This window comes from Equus caballus, chromosome 2 (genome assembly GCF_041296265.1).
Source record: "Equus caballus isolate H_3958 breed thoroughbred chromosome 2, TB-T2T, whole genome shotgun sequence".
Classification (NCBI taxonomy): domain Eukaryota; kingdom Metazoa; phylum Chordata; class Mammalia; order Perissodactyla; family Equidae; genus Equus; species Equus caballus.
Window position 1 is genome coordinate 114,146,867 of NC_091685.1, and position 23,806 is coordinate 114,170,672.

Below are 23,806 nucleotides of genomic sequence, written 5' to 3' on the forward strand. Positions count from 1 at the left end.
AAAATTCAGATACCTGCCCCTACCACTGAATCGAGAATTCAAGAGTCCAGGCATATGTTTCTTAAAAAGCTCCAAAGGTGATTCTGACACAAACCCTTTATTAAGAACTATTATTCACTAATTTTCTAGATATTATGTTTGAGTAAATAAATTATTTACCAAAAGATATAACAGATATATCTAATTCTGAATACCCCACACAAAATTTTAAAAGAGAGTCATAATAAAAAAAAAAGCAAATTTTCCTCAAAAGTTATACAAAGCAATTGTGAATCACGCACAAAGAGACATATAACAACTATATGTTGGATAAAAGAGCACACACATGGATGACTGACAGTTACATATTAGCATCCTAACATTTACTCCCCAGTCACCTTTCTATCATTGTGGAAATGAACTGGTTCAAAAACTAGCTTCAAGATAAACCAGATTTCAAGAATTAATAAAAGGAAGTATGAACTGGATGATGCTCTTATCATCAAAAATGATGCTCTTATCAAGTTCATTTCTTATTTTATATAATACTTATATCATTTTATCATCATTATATCTATATTATATTATGTATCATTAATTCTTAAAAAGTAACAATCGTAATAATTATTCCAGTTAGTGAAATTGTCACTTACCTCTTTCACATTTGCATCATCAAAAAATACCCACTTGGAACTCTTGGTATGAAAAGCAAAGGCACAGTAATGTCGGCTGGCGTAGCAGATCATACCAACAAGGTGGAGCTCACTACTTTTGGCATTTTCATCCGTAACCCTATAAAAAAGCTGTTTAAAAAATTAATAATGTACAGTTAATACCGTATCTTCTTAAAAACGAGGAACAATAATTTGATGAGTCATGTATTTGACTATGAAAAATATTTCTCATGCATACTACAATCCAATCCAATATTCTATTAGTACTGAAGTCACCACTGACATTGCACTAACAGAATTACTACTTTCAATTAGTCCATAAGAAACATTAAGCCCAATGAACCCACTAGAATTTAGTTCAGTAACACAGAATCTCCAATAACACAGAATTGATACTTCACATACATCAACTCCAAGTGTGAGATAAATCACACATTTCCTTGATAATTCTTGACTGAATCATGAATTCGAACATACACTAAACACATTATCTAAAAGTTTAATTGTAACATGAACCAATTCAAAATATATTAAGATGGTAACAAGCATTTCAAGAAATCGGTGCTGTAGATGAATTTTAAATCTTACCCCTTCCTAGATTAATATTTATTTTTATAATCATGATCGTATATACACATATACAAACATAATATCACATCGTAACCCCAGAGTGAACCAGGGGTAGGGCAGGAGGTAGTTTGGTTTGTAATTGAAAGCCATTCCTTATCTATGCATGAAAGGCATTCAATTAGCCTGATCTGATTAACTTTATCAGTGTTACATCTGAACATTATGATTTCCTTCAAAAAGAAAATTTAGTTCTGAAAAACAAAGTATATTATAATATATGAAGATGTTTTAGAGGAATTTAAAGACAAAAAGGAAGAGAATAAAAACAGTTGAGATACCCCAGGAAGATAAAGATGTGTCGCTAGATTCCGAACAACATCTTCGGTCAAGTCAGAATGCTCAGAATCCCAGACTAAACCAATTGTAACAATCTCCGGGCAATTCATTAAAACACGGCGAATTTTTATTTTTTGGCCACAGTTACTCTAAAGAAAACCACAAAAGGCAAGTTTTAAAATTATCGAAACAGACTGTATTATGCAACGACAATCTTAACATATCTCAGAAATTTCTTTCTTTAGCAAAATAAAATGGACTTCTCGAAAACTGTCTTAATTATTGATTAAAAAGGAAATTTATTTTAAATCAAGTTACTTTTCTTTAGTATTTTTGTAAATCTGTTAAAACAAGAATTCAACCTAAAAAAAAAGCAGAAATAAAACGCCTGAAGTCATTAATATTACATGAGAAAAAAATCATACCATTTATAATATTTATTTAAGGAAAAAAAAAGAAACTAACTTTCTCTTTAGTTAAATGATAGATTTCAGAACTTAAAAAAATTTCATCACTGTTCAACATCACTAGTAGGGGAATGCAAATCAAAATTACAATGAACTATCACCTTATACCCGTCAGAATGGCTATAATTAACAAGACAAAAAATAAAAAATCTTGGAAGGGATGTGGAGAAAAGGGAACCCTCATACACTGCTGGTGGGAATGCCAACTGCTGCAGACACTATGGAAAACATTGTGGAGATTTCTCAAAAAATTAAAAATAAAAAGACCATATGATCCAGCTATCCCACTACTGGGTATTTATCCAAAGAAATTGAAATAAACAATTCAAAGAGATTTATGCACCCTTATGTTCACTGCAGCATTACTCACAATAGCCAAGACGTGGGAGCCCATCAACTGACGAACGGATAAAGAAAATGTAGTGTATATATCACAATGGAATACTGCTCAGCCATAGAAAAGACAAATCATCCCACTTGCAACAACATGGATGGAACTTGAGGATATTATGTTAGGTGAAATAAGCCAGACAGAGAAAGACAAATACTGCCTGATTTCACTTATATGTGGAAGATAAACAAACACATGGATAAAGAAAACAGATTAGTGGTTACCAGAGGGGCAGGGGGTGGCTACAAGGGGTAAAGGGGCAAATATCTACAGTGACAGACAAAAATTAGACTATTGGTGGTGAGCACAATGCAGTCTATACAGAAACTGATAAATAATAAGGCACATCTGAAATTACACAATGTTATAAACCATTATGATCTCAATAAAATAATTGGAAGAAAAAATCAACATGTGCTGCCTTAAATGCTTCACAAAATTAAGAGTTTTTAAAGAAATAGTGCTAAGATAAATAGCTCACATGGTATAAAAAGTTATTTAAAATAATACTGAAAAAATAAATTCTTAAAATTAATTCCATATATAATTAATATTTACATGATCATTTCTGAATGCCTACTTTCAATGTCTAGTTGAAATTTACCAACATAAAGGCATACTAATAGTCTCCAAATTATACTTACAGGACATTTCCGATAGTCATCAGTTGTATTTGCTGCTTGCAGCAATTCTGCAAACATTTCAGGCTTAAGGCGTTCATGCCTTTCTATCATTCTTTCAACTTCATTGCTACAAAAGAAAGAGGCAGTCTCAAATCTGGCCTATGGACTTAAAAAAGATCTAAAAAATTATCTATGAAAAACACTAAGTTGTCAATATAGATATGAAGAACTTTTCTCTCTTAAAACATGATTTTGTCTGAAAAACTAACCATAAAGTAAACTTCCATAAAGTGAAAATTGTGAAATTTGGCAGGTGTATGATGAAAAAATTAGGTCAAGAGGAGAATAAAATAACACGAAATTATATCATTGTTTGGAACTACATGAACGAGGTAAGATGCTCCGTCTGAAGGTAGTTCTAAGTTAGATGTTTCTTTTACATTATTACTTAACAAGTAGGGACTTAAGTTTAAACTTTGGTCTAACAAGAACAACAAATTGTAGGAAAGGCTCCCTCTGGGCCTTAAAGTTCCCAGTAACAAAGTCACCATTTTCAGCTAACAGAAGGGGCCCTTTGCTGATTAACATAAAAGTCACAACCAAAGCTATTTAAGCCAGGCTTGTATCTTTCATTCCTATTACCAATGCTAATCATTTCCTAAGAGCTTAGGCAGGGTATCTGTGCCACTTTTTATTCAACTTCCCCTCAAGTCACATTTTTACATATCAAGGTATTAAGCACCTTTCAGCAACTATTTAAACATTTCCACAAAGAAATGGAATGTAAACTCCAATCCCCTTCCTAGGCTCCATTCTAGCTGCTTTGGTTCTACCTCATGGTAATATAACTGTCCTAGAGCTGCAGACGTTTTGCAGCTCAATAATTTAAATAATGCACAATATTCAATAACACTTGTACAGTACAGAGGTACAGTACCTCTGATGGTAGTATATTTGAATGGGTAGTATACCCGTTCTTCTAAAGCACTTCACAAATATACGAGAAAGCACTAAACATGATAGGTTCATTCAAATTGCACATAATAGTTTTACAAAACTGACAGCATCAGAGTAGTGGTTAACAAAACATATTTTGAATTTGAAATGAAACCAGACAAGGGTTTCAATCTTAATTTGTCCACTTACCAGAGTAACCTCATTAAACCTATTTCTTCATCAATGAAATAGTGTTTTTGTTAAGATTAAAAGTGACAATTTATGCAAAGCCTAGAACACACTAAATATTCAATAATTGGCATTCAATACTTATTACCAACAAAAAGAGAGAGTTCATGATTAGAATTCAAAGTCTGAGGTCTTGTAATTTGTGGTATGGAGCAGGGAGAGACTGATGCGGATCTAATTACCTAAGATACTGCCTCGGAGCACTGTCACCTTACACAAGAGCTTCAAAGTAGACAAAGTTTTACAGTTTTTAATTTGTGGTCTATCCTTATTCAAACACCATCCCACTTTTCATGCAAAGTGAAAAAAATGAGCCTACAATTGAATGAAGTTTAGGGAATGTTTCTCTAAACCCATGTTTCCCAACTCTATATAAATAAGAAAGATATTAAATATACCCAGATAACCAAATTGTTATCATCCAATAATCTTTAAGAAATACTGTGCTACATCCAAGAAAGCCAGGAAGTTTAATAATATAATTAAATGGATGAACACCTGATATTCATTTTGCACAATGATAAAAATATTGGTAGCATTTATCAACTAACTGTTGCACTTATGTACTCTGTTTGATAATTATTGATCCTTGTTTTGTCTTTTGAATTACAATATCTGCAAACATTCACGATAGTATTCAATGTTTGTCATACATAAACTAGTTTTACTCTCAAATACCTGTTAGAAAGTGTTCAGACCACTCTTATTATGTAAAGTCTGGGGATCATTTTTGGATCCCTAATGAGCTAATGTTTCAAACAGGGAGGAGTGAGGGATGGAGGGACAGAGAGGGCAGGTAAGTGCAGCAAATTTTTATTTCAGGTAAATGTTGAGGCCTTAAAGCAATAAACCTAATGGAGGATTATTCTTCCTTTTTTTCTCTTTTCTGCTTACCCTAGCTTCCATCACCAGGTGGGGGTGACAAGAAACACAGCCACTACAAAGGTAACAACTTAGCAAAAATGAAGAAATCACACGCAATTCCATTTACCATTAAGCTTCTCTTGTTAAGCTCTCCTTAGTTCCAAAAACTTGCTAAAAATACAAATAAATTTTGACTAATATTTTGTATATTTCTCTAAGTAGTACATATATTAGGCTAAATCAGAAACAGCCAACTAAGACAGACATCACTTGCACAGTACAGAGGTACTGTACCTCTGTTGATAATATATTTGTTAGTCTCAGACAAAGAGGAGAAACTCACATGTTATAGTTTTATAAAATAAATGCGCAATGTGCTTAAATGTGTTATTAACATCTTTGGCAAATATGCTTTAACACATTCTTACCATAGGGCTGTTGTAGAAATGTACCGCACAAATTCTGTAAAAGGGAGAGGATCTGATGATGCTCCACAGCTACGACACACACACTATAGGTAAAAACATATGTTTAATTTATATTTAATTATATTTATTACATAAATATCTAATAAAATAGTTAAGCCATCTCACCTGTTCATACAGAGTCATGGCAAACTTCTGGTGAGTGATACACGATTTAGAGGTACACATGTCTGCATCTCTGCTTGGCACTATGTGAAAATGAATCTTCTCCAATATATTTTCCTAATTTAAAAATTAAAAGACAAATGAGTTGTGGATCTTGCAGAGGACACTTCAAAATACAACTCTTTTGAACCTTACAAATTTAAAAACCTTTTTAAGATTTTCCGAAGTGTTAAATGTAGGAGTGCCATACACATTGTCAGCTTTTCAGCTTTCCCCTCTTTCATCAACACTGAAAATGCTGTTCAATTACTCACCTTTTGTAGTGTTAGCTTAAAAATCATTTTAACAAAAGAAACACTATAATGTAACACATGATTTTCATAAAGATTTTAAAAATCCTTTAAAAAAATCTCAAGGTGGCTGACATCTAGAATTTAATATTAGAAAACACAGTTTCCTATGTTCCCAGCTTTCTCATATGAGAAAAAGCAGTCAATTTTTTAAAAATCCTACTTGGATCATGTGGATAGTCTATATATTTTACATCAAAATATTAATGATAAAAGCTTATAATATCTGCAATTAACACCTTAAGGCAGGGAATCTGCTCTGCAACAAATTTCATATGAAAGTGTAATACAGATCAGATGTGTAATACAGATCAATAAAGAGTATTTTTTTTAACAAAATAATCCTCCTTCTTACCAAAGCTTAACCAATAGATTCTTTTAATTTAGCTAACAAACTCCCCCGCTACCCTGCCATTCTACCCCAGGACATTTAAAACCATCCAATTATTTAAGACTGGATTTCTAGATATTCCATGAATTATCATATGTATTAGCACACTTCATTTAAGTGAAAGTAAAGCTATAAAGTACAGTATTGTACAAAATATATTTATGTTTTAAGCAATGGATCAATTATAAACATAAGAAATAGAAAAAGCATATTTCATGACTGTGTGGGTTTCTGACACATTTACATCAACACAGCAAGTCTGTTAAGCAGTGCACTAGTCAAGGAGCTTTCCATCTATCTAAGGAAACAGTAAAGATGCTCATTAAAAAAATGATAATAACAGACAGATGCCAAAAGAATTCTACATACAAATTCTACAGGAATTCTGAGAATTGGTTGGGGTGGTTTGATCAGACATCACCTAATAGGCATCAATTAGGTTGAGACTTAACAAACTACAGATTAGAAAACTTCTGACTATTTCGGGAACTTTAACAAAGGCTGTAAAGCAGGAATTTAAAAGATGTGTTTGAGGAACAGAACAGAACCATCTCACCAGGAGGGAAAATCAGGGAGGAATCAAAGAGATAAGGTGGAGTTCAACTGTAAAGGGCCTTTAATGCCAAAAGAGTCTAGATTTGAATCACAGAAATATATGAAGAGCAAACATTAATGTGAAGAACATTATGTGAATCTGGTGGCCACTGAGAAACAGACTATAGGGGCCGGCCCGGTGGCGCAGCAGTTAAGTGCACACGTTCCGCTTCGGCGGCCCAGAGTTCGCCAGTTCGGATCCTGGGTGCAGACATGGCACCGCTTGGCATGCCATGCTGTGGTAGGCGTCCCACATATAAAGTAGAGGAAGACGGGCACGGATGTTAGCTCAGGGCTAATCTTCCTCAAAAAAAAAAAAAAAAAGAAACAGACTATAAAGGGGATAGCCTGAAAGGATACTAGTAAAGAGGCTCAAATAACTCTGAGAGTAGAGGCCTGGACTAGGAAGAAGTGGTGACAGAGAAATAATATGGCAAGGAAAACCTTAAAAGGGTTTCTGATGAAAGGAACTTACAGAATTTGCTGAATAGATACAGGTATAAGGGAAGAGGTGGTTATGTCTTAAACACAGGCGACATCTACACTGTTAAAAATTTAATAATCAACATACATATTTTAGAAGGTGTATAAGATACATTGCTGATGAAAGGAATGCTCTACTTATCAATATGGCAGTAAAGAGTCTCAGAACATGAACCTCAGTCACTGATTCTCAACCTGGAGTGAGGCATACATCAGGATTGCCGCCCCTGATGGCTGCCCACCAAGATCCTCTTCTCTCCCAAAGAGGAGCATTGCATGTAATGAGAAAAGTCTCTGCCGGGCGTGTGTTGCACACGTAAACCCTGTGGAGGCAGAACACTGCCTTACAAGTGATATAAAATATATTTAGTAAATCTTTTTGCTCCAATAAATAAACTTTAAAAAATTCTAGTAGTCTAACACTCAATACAAATTAAAGCAGCACAAATAATCAAAAGCAAACGTTCACGAAACACAAATGGACTTAAACTGAGCTTTGAAGGATGGGTAAGACACGGATCCACTGACCAATTCTGATACTTTTCCACTGTTATAAATTTATGTTTAATTTGTCTTAAAATTTGTATCATTTAAGGAATGCAAAGTACTATCCAGACTTAAAGATTATCAAAAATACGTACAAAGCACTCTGCAGCGTCATCCATAAGGCCAAGCTGAAATCGCTGCTCATCTTTGAAGCTTTCTGCAAGTGCATGCCTTATGTTATCCGAGGGAAGCGCTTTTTCTCGACTGTGCTGAAACTGTGCAAATGTTGTCTGCAAATCAACAAGCACATCAGTAAGTTTAACACCAGCGACTATAAAACACTTTAAAAATTTCATTACGACATAGTGAAACTCACACTATACTCAGAAACTAATACAAAACAGTCTCTTGCTCTACAATTCCATACAAAAATTAATTATTTGGGGGGCCGGGCCCATGGCCAAATGGTTAAGTTCGTGCACTCCACTTCGGCGACCCAGGGTTCAGATCCTGGGCGCAGACCTAGCACCGTGCATCTAGCCATGCTGAGGCGGCATCCCACATAGCACACATAGCAGACTCAGAAGGACCCACAACTAGAATATACAACTTTGTACTGGGGGGCTTTGGGGAGAACGAAAAAAAAAAAAAGAAGATTGGCCACAGATGTTAGCTCAGGTGCCAATCATTAAGAAAAAAAATAATAATAGTTTGTATCAGTAACGTGTAGAAATGGCTGCTCCAGACTAAATCAAACGTGAGCGTGCTTCAGAATTAAACATGTAGAGCTCTCAGGTCCCATCCTCAGTGATTCCAACTGAGCAAGTCTGAGGGGAAGCCTACTTTCAAGCTGCTCCCCAGCTGATTCTGATGTAAGCTGTTTACGGAAGAGTTTTGAGATAAACTGCCTTAAATCTAAAAGTATACTATAGGAATTAAAATTATGTTAACCAAAAATAAGCATGCAATCACATAACCAAACCTCAGATGTCTGCAGCCTCATTCCTGCACATTCTATGGGACCGAAATGACTCATTAAGGCCAGCCCAAACCCAAGGAACGAGACTGCACCTTTTGAGAGGAAGAGTACAAAAGATTCTGCAGACAGGCGTTTAAGCCGCCATGACTCACGTCCCCCCTGAGCTCATCTCCACCGCTCTCCCTGTTGCTAAGAAAGCATCCGCCACCCGCGTTTCCCTGAATGTGTCAGCACACTCCCGCCTCAGGGCCTTTGCAGTTGCTGTTTCTTCGCCTGCCTGGAAGGCTGTAGTCCACTCCACACCTTTTCCAGGTCTTGACTCAAATGGCGCCTCCTTGGTGAGGCTTTCCTGGCCACTGCACACTCTTCATTCCCTCTCCCTGATTTATTTCTCCTCCTTAGCAATTACTACCCTCCAGCACACTCTATATTTTGCTTCCTTAGTGTCGCCTCCCCTACAAGAATACAAGCTCCAAGAGAACAGGGGTCCTGATCAGTTTGTTCACTGCCGTATCCTCAGTAACTACACCGGGGCCCAGAATTCAGCAGTAGCTCAAAAAATTTGTTAAAAGGATAAACTATTTCAAAATAATGAAAAATGTAACGTTCCTAAAAAATTTATACTATTCAGAATATTAATTTTAACTCTCCTTATATAAAAGTGGAAAAGAAGACAAGCCGAAAAAATACTTTATGAATTCAAAATTACACATCTCTTGACGATGAACTTTAACTACAAATAAATTGACCAAATATGTCAACTATCAAATAAAACTAAATTTTTGGAGAAACAATTGCTAGTAACTATTAAAAGGTTACCTTCAATGCACAAAATATGCAGGCATCTCCCTGACAAACGTGTCCAGTCAGGACCCGCAAGCTTCGTCGGAATATATCCAACTGCCATAAAACCTAAAAACAGTGAGATGTGAAGAAAGAAACACAGTAAGACTTCTCTCACGGTGAAAAAAGACACATTGAAGCATTTTAAAAATAAATAACTTCTCTTAATCTCTTGTACACAGATATCCACAACCACTCAAAGTAATAGCAGGTATAAAACTGCTATATACATGTAGTGCACATGTAAAAGATGGATTTAGAAGATACTCCTATTGATTCACAGGTAAAACCAGGACAGGCATAGAGCAGGAAAAAACTAATTCCTCAGTTAAGGATTTGCTAAGAACAGGAAACATGGCCTCCTGAATGGACAACTTGGCAGAGACACGAAAGAGGAAGTGATTATAATACTCACTACAAACTGAAATTTAGGAAGGAAATATCATTGGAGTTGAAAGCTAGAGTGTACCAAATAGGGGTCAGTACTTTGTGGCAAGAAGGGTGAGCAGAGGCCTGCGTGGTCACTGCACACTAAACGAGAAAGGGGTATCTGTGTGGTAACGGGCACAGCGTGTCAGAGGCAGCAGTTAAGAAATAACCTGAATACACCTGCTGCAATTATCCACTTCTCATCTGCTACTAAGACAAAAACAAAACAAAAAAGACGGTCACTGTTGAAATAAACCAATCTCGTACTCAAAATCATTCTGAAAAACCTGGAATCAATATAATAGGGATAATAATACTCCTGCCTCGTCGAGTTTTTGTAAGGATTAAATAACAGGTAAAGTATTTAGAGAGCAGTGCCCAGTACATAACTGGCATGCAAGGAATGTCTGCTGCTATTTGTTGCTGTAAATACGATTACAACAAACAATTAATACCTTCAAGTTTCCCTATACCTCTCATTCATTTCCTCAAGTAACATAGCTAAGAAAATTCACTCATGATCTCTCGCTTCTCCCAACTAAAAACAAAAGTTAATAGAAACAAATGATCTTAATGTTTCCTATATTTTTCAATTACTCAATAACTAAAGTCATTTCAGAATTTCCCTCTGAGAGTTGCTTTTTCTTAAAGCATAATAGGATCCAGTTAACTATCACAATTAACTCAATGTTTTGCAAACCACTTGAATATGTTTCATAACTTTCTAGCATATCATATCCTATCATACCACAAAATATACTCTATGAAATTCATTTTACCAACAAGGAAGATGAAGCTCATGACAGCAGGGCTTTGGGGAGCAGCACAGCACTGCAGTTAATAACCACCTCTGAAGGCAGGCTGCCGGGGTTCAATTCTGGCTCTATCGTTTACCAGCTCTTGGGCTGACTTGGGCAAAATGTTTTCTGAAACTCAGTTTTCCCATCAGTAAAATGAGGATAACTGTAGTACCTACCTCTTAGCATTGCTGTAAGGTTTGGATTAGATTAAACAAGTAGTGTCAGATACATGTCTAGCACATGGTAAGAAGACAATAAATTATAGTCATAAATGTTAACCTTGCTTTTAACTTAGAGACTTAAAACCACACCAATATGTCATACATACTTAATTGTACTGTTTTCTCATCAGATAAAAGTTTAAAATATTCAGCCAAAGAGAATACATGCTATAATTTGTTTATAAGGCTAATGAAGTGAGTCTTTCAAATATATCTGAAACATTTTCTGGGATTAGCAAAATGTATAAGTTACACTGGATCCAAGCTACAGAAAAAATATTTTATGTGACTTCTCTTAAATTCTCTGCATATTTTTCAATACAATAGTTTAAAATCTATTTTACCAAATTCATATCAAAAATTATTCTAATTATTGTTAATCCTTATCGTAGTTCTTTTTAAAATATCAATTATGCTCTACCACCTGTTTAAAAAAATTAAAGTCTAAGCAATTTGTTGGACTAATAAGTTTTTCTTTTGTATTATTTGCATGTAGCATTTTAACATGGTACCTAACAAAATTAATGTACACATTTTTGAATGTTTATACATGTTTCTTATTTAATTACTCCAAGATTACTACATATATGCATACAAATTTAATAAAAGGATGCAAATCTCTCATCATATTCTTCACTTCAAAAAGATCTAAAAAATAACTCAAAAATTAAGTAACAAGAAATGGCACTTAAACTCATTTTTCTGACTTATACTACATCCATAACATTTTAAGAATGTTCACTTTCAGTAATTTCTTATAAGATGTATTCCACGATTTATTTCTCAGCAGTTTGTAAAAGTATTCAACAAACTGCATATTAACGTTTGTATTTTGAATTTTTTTAAATGAAGTCAGGCTTTTTCTGACAAAAAGTCTACTTGAACGGCTGTTTTGTCAGTGAGGAGTGGCTTTGCAAATTAGTTTATATGGCCGACATTTTAACATGAGAGGCCAACGGATCCCCTAAGTTGAAGAGATGGAGGTGGGAGTTGAGGGGAGCCAAAGTAGATGGGCTGGCAGGGCCGAGTACTGCAGGGAGAGCTGCCCGGACAGTTAACCCCAGAGCTGTGTTGAGGGCTCCCGTTGAGTATTGAGGTGAGTACTGTGAGGACACTACCTGAGGCTGGGGAAAGAAATACCCCAAAAGATAAGAGAGAACAGTACGTAGAGCTCATACCAGCCTAGGATGTGCCTGTTCCCAACAGCCAAAGTGGAAAACTTCGTAATTCACAGAATTTTGGTTAAACAAGAAAAAAGGGTCCTGCCCCCGTAGCAGAGAAATTAACCCTAGAATGAACACAGCTCTGGTACTGCCTAAGAAAGTATAAAAGTAAAATGATCAAACTGTTCCCCAATAAAGTAACCCTGTCGCAGAACAAAGTTCAAGAATATTTTTGGGAATATAAAAATATCTATCACCCAACAAGGTAAAACTTAAAATGTCTGACATCCAATAAAAAATTACCAGGCATTAAAAGACAGAAGAAAATATATTTCAGGGGCCGTCTCGTGGCAGAGTGGTTAAGTTCGTGCGCTCCACTGCAGCTGCCCAGGATTTCGCCGGTTTGGATCCTGGGCACGGACATGGCACCACTCATCAGGCCACGTTGAGGCAGCGTCCTACATGCCACAACTAGAATGACCCACAACTAAAATACACAACTATGTACTGGGAGGATTTGGGGAGATAAAGTAGGAAAAAAAAAAAAAAAGATTGGCAACAGTTGTTAGCTCAGGTGCCAATCTTTAAAAAGAAAAGAAAAGGAAAATATATTTCAAAATGAGGAGGAGGAAAAAAATCAATTCAAACACCCAGAACGTGCATAAATGACACAATTAGTAGACAAGTACATTAAAACAACTATTATAATGTATTTCATATGTATAAGAAGCTAGGGAAAAGACTGAAAAAGTTAAGTATAGACATGGAAAGATTTTAAAAAGACCCCGATCAAACTTCTAGAGGGGAAAATTGCAATGTCTGAGATAAAAAATACACTGAATAGGATAAATAGCAGATTAGACATTACAAAGGACAATATTAATGAACTTGAAGACATAGCAACAGAAATCATAGAAAATGAAACAGAGAACAGAAGACTGAGAAAGAAAATGAAGAGGGCATCATTGAGCTGTGGGACAACTTCCAGCAACCAATATATGAGCTGGAGTCCTCCAAAGGAGAGGAGAGACAAAAAAATTATTTGAAGAAATAATGATCAAATAGTTTTCAAATTTGATTAAAATTATAACCCACAGATCCAAGACGCTCAATAAATTCCAAAAGAAAACTATGTTAAGACATATCATAATCAAATTGCTTTGAACCAGTGATAAAGAGAAAATCTTAAAAGTAGCCAGAGAAAAAGAACACATTATGTACAGAAGAACAAAGATAAAAATGATAGTAGGTTTTTCATTCGAAATAATGCAAGCTAGAAGATACTCAATGGTGAAAAGTTGAACATTTTTCCTCTAAGATCAGGAACAAGACAAGGGTGCCCACTGTCACCACTTCTATTCAACATAGTACTAGAGTCCCAGCCAGAGCAATCAGGCAAGAAAGAGAGAAAAGAGGTATCGGAATGGGAAAGGAAGAAGTAAAACTGTCTCTACTGCAGATGACACGATTTTACATAGAGAAAATCCTAAAGATTCAAGCAATGAACTATTATATCTAATCAATGAATTCAGTAAAGCTGCAGGATACAAATTAACACACAAAAATCTGCAGCATTTCTATATACCAATAATGAACTTTCTAAAAAAGAAATAAAGAAATCAATCACATTTACAGTAGCATCAAAAATAAAATACTTAAAAATAAATTTAGCTAAGGAGGTAAAAGATCTCTACTCTGAAAACTACTAGACAGTGATGAAAGAAATCTAAGAAGATACAAATAAATGGAAAGGTATCCCATGTTCGTGGATTGGAAGAATTAATACTGTTAAAATGTCCATACTACCAAAAGCCACCTATAAATTCAATACAATCCCTATTAAGAGTCCAGTGGCATTTTTTACTGAAGTAGAAACAATACTCCTAAAATTTATATGGAACCACCAAAGACCCCAAATAGCCAAAGAAATCATGAGGAAGAACAAAGCAGGAGGCATCACATTTCCTGATTTCAAGCTATACCATAAAGCTATAGTCATCAAAACAGTATGGTACTGGCATAAAAACAGACAAATAGACCAATGGAACAGAAATGAGAGCCAAAAAAGAAACCCAGGCATATATGGTCAACTAATATTTGACAAGGGAGCCAAGAATACTCCATGGAGAAAAAACAGTCTTTTCAATAAATTGTGCTGGGATAACTGGATATTCACATGCAGAAGAATGAAACTGGACTCATACCTTACACCACTCACAAAAATTAACTCAAAATGGATTAAAGACTTAAATGTAAGACCTGAAACCATGAAACTCCTAGAAGAAATATAGGAATAAACCTCCCTGACATGGGTCTTAGCAATGATTTTTTTAATATGACACCTAAAGCACAATCAACAACAATGAAAATTAAACAAGTGAGAGTACATCAAACTACAAAAAGCTTCTGTACAGCAAAATAAACCACCAACAAAGTGAAAAAACGACCTAGAGAACAGGAAAAAATATTTGCAAACCATATATCTGATAAGGGGTTAATATCCAAATTATATAAAGAACTCACACACCTCAACAGCAAAAAACCATACAGTCCAATTAAAAAATGAGCAAAAAACCCAAATAGACATTTCTCCAAAGAAGATATACAAAGGGCCAACAGGTACATGAAAAGATGCTCAATATCACTAGTCATTAAGGAAATGCAAATTAAAACCACAATGAGATATTACCTCAGACCTGTTAGAAGGGCAAGAAATGATAGATGCTGGCATGGATGTGGAGAAAAGGAAACCCTTGTGCACTACTGGTGGGACCGTAAATTGGTACAGCCACTGTCAAAAACAATATAGATGATCCTCTCAAAAAATGAAAAAATAGAATTACCATATGATCCAGCAATACCACTTCTGGAAACATATCCAAAAGAAACGAAACACTTACAAAGATATCTGCACCCCCATGTTCATAGCAGCATTATTTACAATAGCCAAGACATGGAACAACCTAAGTGTCCACTGATGGATAAATGGATAAAGAAGTTGTGGTATCTACATACAATGGAATATTATTCAGCCATAAAAACAAGGAAAGCCTACCATTTACAACAACATGGATGGAACTTGAAGGCACTATGCTAAGTGAGACAAGTCAGAGAAAGACAAATACTGTATGATCTCACTTATACGTGGAATCTAAAAAACAAACGTACAAACTCACAGAAAAAGAGATCAGACTTGTAGTTACCAGAGGCAGGGGGTGGGGGGAAGGAGGAACTGGAGGAAGGTGATCAAAAGGTACTAACTTCCAGTTACAAGATAAATAAGTACCAGGGACGTAATGTACAACATAATGACTACATTTAACCCTGCTGTATGATGTACAGGAAAGCTGTTAAGAGTAAATCCTAAGAGTTCTCATTGCAAGGAGAAAAGGTTTTCCTTTTTTTCTTTATTTCCTTTTTATCGTACCTATATGAGAAGATAGATATTAGCTGAACCTACTGTGGTAATCATCCCACAATATATGTAAATTAAATCATGTTGCACACAAACTCATACAGTGATGTATGTCAATTATTTCTCAATAAACTAGAGAAAAAAATAACGCAAGCTAGAAGACGGAGAAGCAAAATTTTTTAAATACTGAAAGAGAAAAACTGTCAACTTAAAACTTCCTTAATGAGTGAAATATCTTTCAAAAACAAAAGTAAAATAAAGAATTTTTTTTCAAACACACAAAGGCTGAAAGAACTCATCGCCAATAGACCTATACTACAAGGAATGTTAAAAGTGATCCTTCAAGCAGAAGAAAATGATACCAGATGGAAAGCTGGATCTACACAAAGGAGTGATGAGCACCGGAAATGGTAATTTATGTAGATAAATATAAATAATCTTCATGGTAAAGGTCAGGGGAAAGTTCTTTTCTAAAAAATACATCATCATAGGAATACTTCTGCATTTTCTTTACCATTCAAGTGTCCTTACTCAGAAGTTTCTCTTGTCACAAGATGCTTTTCATCTCCTTAAACTACACACAGTTATTTTGGAAACCAAAGAAAAGGACAAAAACAGAGGGAAAAATATAAATGTAAAAAAAGAAGCAGAGAAGGGGTGATAGGAAAAGATTTGAAGTGACAGAAGCCTTGTCTCTCAGCCTGATTCAATCAGAAGCATTTAATTCCCAGTCTTTCAGGGGTATGATATTTCCCTAGGTCCAGTGACGTTCAATAAATACTTTCCTGCATTTCTCACAGCACTTAACGTCAGCGGCATCTTTGAGCCAAGGCAAAACAGTGATTGCCATTTAAGGGTCTCAAAGTAAATGAGAGTTAATGCTTTCTTAATACCAATTGCTCTCCTTCCCTGGGTAAACTATGAAACTTTCAAGCTTGACACACGTTCCAGACAGAGGGCAATTGAGAAGACAGGTCTGAGTCAGAAATCTGAGCACCTGACACATTCTAGATGTGTTCTTTTATCAAATGAGTTAATTAAACAATATTTCTCTTTCTACTCTCAGTTTTCAGGAGGAAAAAAAAGCAATAGAAAATATGCGAAAACTGGCTTATTATAAATAAATTCTTTTATGGTATATTCTAGGGTCAACAGAAAAATAGTCCAATATTTTACATCTTTATCTCTAGTATAGTATAGCCAGTAGTCAGACGGACAAAGGACACTACAAAATCTGGAACTGTTGAATAAAAACTATATCATGCATAAGAAAGGATATTGATCGAAGGCAGAAGCGCAGGTTAATACATACTGTTAATTAAAAGAACTTCAACAAGGACTAAAGCAAAATGGATTAACCTTCGATCTAACTAAAACCGGCGTCCAAATCACGATTCCATAGAGGTGATTTAAGAGCCACAGCGGGGCGAAGGGACTTTCAGTTCTGAGATTAAAACTCTGCACTCTCATCTAAATCCAAGCTGTTTGTTTCTTTTTATGCTATTTCTTGGGATTCTACCAGATTTCTTTAAGAAGTGGGAGGAGGGAAGTAGACTAGCTGATTTAAAAAAAATTTACGTATTTTAGAAACATTCTTAATTTACTAAGTAAACATTATAAATCAAAAGATTTTTTAATATCACAGTAATATATCAATCTGTTGAAAAAACCATTTCAATTTATTATAAATACCAAAATGTCTGGCCCAAATATTTTTGCTACCATTAAAAGTGACATGAAAAAGTCATTCCAGTCAATAACTGTATTATTTCTTTTTAGTTAATTACTTTATTGAGGTCATATTGGCCTCTAACATTGTATAATTTCAGGCGTACATTACTATATTTCAGTTTCTGTACAGACTGCGTGTTCACCACCAATAATCTAGTTTTCATCCATCACCGTACATATGCGCCCCTTTACCCCTTTCGCCCTCTCCACACCCCCCTCCCTCCTCTGGTAAGCGCTAATCTGTTCTGCTTATCCATGTGTTTAAATAATAACTTTATTCTTAATTTACGAGTTAGAGAAGCATTAAACAAAAGATTTCCTGAAAAGCACTTTTTAAAATGTAAGAAGTACTTATGGTCTCACCTGTACAGCACTGTTAAGAAAGCAGCTGTTCTGTCCCGGTTCATTTAACAAGCCTTTGGTAGGGGCTAGGGACAGCATGCTCCCAGGCTGATACACTTTTCCAAGATTGCCACCAGGTTTCCGTAAGAATTTTACCCAGGCCATTTTCAAGCAACTTTGTTTGCATTAAAGCAAAGAATTATATGCTTATGTGATATTTCTGATGATAAAACGGATGATGTCTTCAATCGTCCACTTAAATTCACAGCAGTCTATTATAATAATGTAAGTTTCCAAGTTCATATCTTTCCTGACGCTGTAAATTTTTGAAGATTTTGTCATGCAAAAAAAGGCTACATAAACACTGAGGTTCTGAAAGCTAATTTAATCAAGGCCTTAAAGATTTTTAAATGTGTTAAATTCTACAGAAGAGTTGCATAGTTTAAGATGAAAAAGATTTTTTAAAAAACTGCTAAAAATAATGAACAAATCATTGTCTTTAAAGAAGCCATTTGTCTTGATGGTTTAAAAAAATAGATGATACAAAAAGATGCAGAGTCGGCATTTGGTATGATTCCTTTGGTCGTTTGTTTTCCTTATGGTTTTTTAGTAAGAAAGAAGACTATTTCCCAGGTGAAGTTATCAAAGATGACTCCATATTTCATATCAATGCACCTCAAAGCAAATCTATAAGAAAGAAAACAAACATTTAAACAAAAGTAAAGGCTAATCAAGAAAATTCCTACTGTACTAATTGAACACAAATATTAAATACATAATTAAAACTAATCATAAAAAGGATAAATCATAACATTCTTTGAAAACATAGTTCAACATTTAAACTTTTTTAAAAATGTCAATGTGACATCAATCACTATCTACTTTCAAGATTTCAATATTCATATGGTGGTTTCATAAGGAAAATATTCTACAGAAAATCAGAACTAAATTAGACCTTAAGTAGTATTTCGAAAAATATTAGATTGCTGTCAATAATAAATTGCTTTGTTTATTAAAACAAATAGATAGAGACTATATTGTTATCTATCTTACACACAGAATCACATTATTTTTCCAAGAAAGTCAGTAGATTTTATGTAAATTGATATGTACAACTCAGAAGAAACCTTAAATTGACAAACAAATCTTAGTAAATTAAAGTAAACTTCCATCTTAATCACAAATGGCTAAAAGAACTTTAAACGTTAAACTTCTTAATTAAAAAGAACGAAATATTACTAAGAAAGTTCTGTTTAATTGATTGAATTTCCTTCCTACATTCATTCATTCAACAAACATTTATTGAGCCAAGTATTGTGCCAGGCACTGGAACTAATATTATAATGAGGAAAGGCAAGCAATAACACAATGCATAATAAATTATAGCATGTACTACAAGAGTTATATGCTGAATTCTAACAGAAAAACCATTCAAAGAAAGGGAAGTGTATATATAATGTCAGACAGCTTGCACTTTTAAATAGGATAGTCAGGGAAAGTCTAATTGAGAAGGTTACCCTTGCACAAAGATTTGAAGGAGGTGAAGATGCCACCTGGGAGAAGGCATTCCTAGCAGAGCGCACAGCATGCCTGGTATGTTGGAAGAATAGTAAGAAGCCCAGTGAGGCAGGAGAAATATGAACAAAGAGGAGAGCAGACGAAAAGGGAGGATGGGAAAGAGAGATCATGAAGGGCCTCGAAAGCCCTCTGTAAGGACTTCAGCTTTAAACTCTGGCTGAACGTCACTGAGTTTCATTTTCCCAGAACAAAAAGATGAGACACAGAATGGCACAGGTCAGTTCAATACCATTGATCAAATATCCACTAGGATGGCAAAGCACTGAGGAACAAAGAAGGACAGCATCACTCTCTAAAGAATGAAAGTCAGGAGACCTGTACCCAGGCCCACGTATCAGCTCATCACATAGCGGCTATTGGTCTTAGATAAATCCTTATCATCTCTGATTCACAGCTTCTTCATCCATAAAATGCGGCTAACAATAGGAGCCCTGCTTAACTTAACACAGGTTAAATGTTTCAAGAATTATAAAATACTGTCAGTTGTTTCCTTCTTTTTAACTCTATGGATTGTAACCTCTTCTAAAGTGACCTAAATGATCCCAAAACCTGTCATATGAATTAAGTTTTCAGTAAATATAGTCACAATTTTACAACATTAAGGGAGCTCTGTATTGGTAGTAAATTCATATTTTTAATGAAAGAATCCTTTTGAAATGATATTCTTTCAACAATCATTTACTAGGCACCAGATCTATACCATGAACTGTGCTAAAGTATATGAAACAATCCCTACCCTTCGTGAGTTTAGTTTGGTGAGGGGCACAGACACAAACAGATAATTTAAAAATAGTATGGCTTCCATTCCTGTGCAAGATGTCAGACTAGTATGTGCTCCTGGTTCTCTCCCTCCATCCCAACTCTGGAGATTCTACAAAAACAACAGGTAGTCTAATGAGAAACAGGGAGAAACCTTAAGGACACCAAAAGTAACCGGCTTTAGAGTGGGAGGGAAACAGCAGTCAAGAGATAGAGAGGCCCAAGTGCTACAGACTGGGAAAGAGCTTTCTAGTTGTGACCTTTTCCGTTCCTCATATTGCTCAGGGCAGAGAATTCCCACCCCACACAAAGCAATGGAACAGGAAACCTCTCCCACCAGCCCAGTGCCATCTGGGGGGTAAGGGAGATGATGACATCAGGGTAGCACCAGAGCACAGCCAGTTTGGGAAGAGGTAACAAGTACAGGTGCCTGAAAGGCCCCTGTGTGTTCCGTCCTCACCCCTACTCCACAAATTGGACAGAGCATAGGAGGACCTGGAGAAGACCATGCTTCTAGGCAGGGCAAGAGGAAGCTCTTTTTGGAACCAACTCCCAAACGGCATCACCCCAAATCAAGCCCTTACATCCCCACCTCTGCTCCTTGAAATCAACTGAAGAAACACAAATTAGAGCCTAGAGCTTTCGCCCTTCTCCTAATGTAAATATTACTAGCTTATAACTCGGTACTTCGAGGAAGAAGGTAACCAAACACTTGCAGAGGACGAGCCCTATGAAAGAAGGGCAATAAATTGAACACTCCATACCACAGGAAAGAGAATGAAGAGACTGAAGGGAACACAACTTTACAATAAACTTAATAAATATCTGCCAATTGAATGAGCATATTTTTTAAAACTACTGAAATTAAAAAAACTCAAAGGATGAGTTAACTAGCAAAATAAATGGAAGGAAGATCATATTAAGTTCAGGTCAAGAAATTCTACTACAAAGCATTAAAAAAGGAATAAGGAAATGGAAAACATAAACATTTCAAAAAGCTAAGAGACACTGATGAAATCTAAAAGCGTCACTATCTATCTCAAAGGATTGCTGGAAAGAAAGGGGAAAAGCAAATTGAGTAAATACTTTTAGAAATGATTAAGATTTCTCCAGAATTAAAGACTGAAAAACCCACAGAGACAAACAGAATAGATAACTCAAAACTCCAAACATGATGAGGAGAAAGGAAGAAGTAGGATGAAAATTGTGAAACCTTAAAAAGAAAGAGCAGGGGCTGGCCCCGTGGCCGAGTGGTTGAGTTTGCACGCTCTGCTGTGGCCGCCCAGGGTTTCGCCAGTTCAGATCCTGAGCCCGGACATGGCGCTGCTCATCAGGCCATGCTGAGGTGGCGTCCCACATGCCACAACTAGAAGGACCCACAACTAAAAATACACAGCTATGTACCAGGGGGGGTTTGGGGAGAAAAAAGAAAAATAAAATCTTTAAAAACAAAAAAAGAGCAAGAGATTTTCAAGCCCATTTACATGCAAACAATAGAAAGAAAAACAAATCCCAAACTAAACTTTTAAAAACTAATACAACAGACAAAATCTCCACAAGCTTGATTAAGGAAAAAAAGAAAAAGAGAAATATAAACACGAATCCAATTGATAAAGGAGAAATGACCACAGATACATAAGCAACCAAAAGAACTATAAAAGAATACCACTTCAATCTTACACCAATAACTTTGAAAATTTAAAGGAATAGGTAATTTCCTAGCAAAATACAAATTACCAATATTAATCCAAGAAAAAGGAGAAAAATTTTTAAAAGAGTAGTTTAGAAGAAAATGGAAAGGAAACAAAAGTTCTCCCATTGAAAGTGGCATCTGGATCAGATGGATTCAAAGCTAAACTTTATGTAAATCTGTTAAATTATTGCAGGCCACAGGGAAAATTAAAAGTACTCCATATCATTTCCTGAAGCTAACATAACCTTAATACCAAAACACGATAAAATTCAGCCCAATGTGACATGTGATTACAGACGCAAAACTTAGAAATAAAACTCTAGCAAATATAATATGTCAATGTGTCAAAAGAATAATTTACTATTGAAAAGAATAATAATCAAGTAGGGTTTATTCCAGGAATCCAAATGTAATTCTATACTTATTCTTGCAATAAATATCCAGGAGGCTGTTCAGAAAAGAGCTAACAGCAATATTCATAACAGCCGAAAGGTGGAAACAACCCAAAAGTTCATCAACTAATGAATGGATGAACAAAATACAGCACATGCACACACATGCACGTGTATATATATTTTTGCAAAATGGAATATATTCAGCCATGAAAAGGAATGAAGTACTTATAATGCTACAACAGGGATGAACATTGAAAATATACTGCAAAGTGAAAGAAGCCTGCCAGAAAAGACCACACATTATATGATTCCACTCAAACAAAATGTCCAGAACAGACATATCCACAGAAACAGTAGATTAGTGGTTGCTTAGACCAGAGAAGTGGGAGCTACGGGGGGGGGAGGGGGGAAGGAGTGTTGGCCAAACGGTACAGGTATTCTTTTTGAGGTGATGAAAATGTTCTAAAACTGTGGTATAGATACACGTTTCTCTGAGTATACTAAAGACCACTAAATTGTACACTTTCAATGAGTGAATTGTATGGTATGTGAATTATATTTCAAATAAAGCTGCTTAAAAAATTTTTTAAAAAGGGATAGAAAAGACAACATAGCAGGCCAGAGACTGCTACCATTAGAAAAGCCTGTTTGCAAGGTTTCAGCCTTTGGGAACTTAAGATTTCAGGAGGATTCCCCGAAACAATGACTAGTAAGACTTGGTCCCTGTACCATGCAAACCAATGTGGTTTATCCTGAACACCTGTTCCTCTTTCGGAAGTCTGGAAATTTGGTACATCCTGGGCAAAGGAGGCCCACATGATTACCCCTCCCCCTGTAAATAAAGACCTGAGGCGCTGAGTCTCTACTGAGCTTCTGGCAGACGTTTTATCTATGTCATCACAATGCGCTGCTGGAGGAGTTAGTGTCCCCCACATAATTCCACTGGGAGAGAGCCAGTGGAAGCTGCGCCCAGTCTCCTCCAGCCTTCACCCCATGGTCCTCTGTTTGCTGGTGCTGCTGTGCGTCCTTTCACTGTAACAAAGCACAGCAATGAGTATGACTACATGCTGAGTGCTCCGAGCTCTCCTCGAGAATCGCCCAACCTGGAAGTGGGAGGGATCCTGGAGAGCCCAACACAGGCATTAAAACAGGGTGATTATGAGCTACTTTGTTTCCATCAGGCCAGCAAAAACTTAGAAGTGACACTGTTGGTGGGGATAAATGGAAAGAGGTACTTTCCTGTAGCGTTGACTAATAAAAAATGTAATTATAGTATAATACCCTTGTGGCAATATTACATCAACCAGGCAACAACTATTAAAATTAAACACAAACTCCTGCAATCTAAAAACTTGTATCGAGAATCTATGCCCCCAAAATAGAAGTACTACTTTACTGAGACACATTAGGTAGGTAAAGTAAATAAGGAAGGAAAAAAAATGAATGTCCATAGCCAGGGACATAATTATATAAGT

General features: G+C 35.7%; 1 protein-coding gene across 3 annotated transcripts in view; it reads right to left on the reverse strand.

Annotated features, from left to right (window-relative positions):
• Positions 1 to 23,806, reverse strand: part of USP53 (ubiquitin specific peptidase 53) — a 62,069-nt gene that overhangs the window by 23,055 nt on the left and 15,208 nt on the right. For all 3 annotated transcript variants that reach the window (XM_023636639.2, XM_001916288.6, XM_023636637.2), the window contains exons 2-9: positions 17,928 to 18,593; positions 9,782 to 9,874; positions 8,139 to 8,273; positions 5,683 to 5,796; positions 5,518 to 5,600; positions 3,062 to 3,167; positions 1,562 to 1,708; positions 633 to 782 (exon numbers count right to left, since the gene is read on the reverse strand). In XM_023636639.2, coding sequence (XP_023492407.1) covers positions 633 to 782; positions 1,562 to 1,708; positions 3,062 to 3,167; positions 5,518 to 5,600; positions 5,683 to 5,796; positions 8,139 to 8,273; positions 9,782 to 9,874; positions 17,928 to 18,071 — 972 coding nt within the window. In that variant the 5' untranslated portion in view covers positions 18,072 to 18,593. The remainder of the gene's footprint in view (positions 1 to 632; positions 783 to 1,561; positions 1,709 to 3,061; positions 3,168 to 5,517; positions 5,601 to 5,682; positions 5,797 to 8,138; positions 8,274 to 9,781; positions 9,875 to 17,927; positions 18,594 to 23,806) is intronic.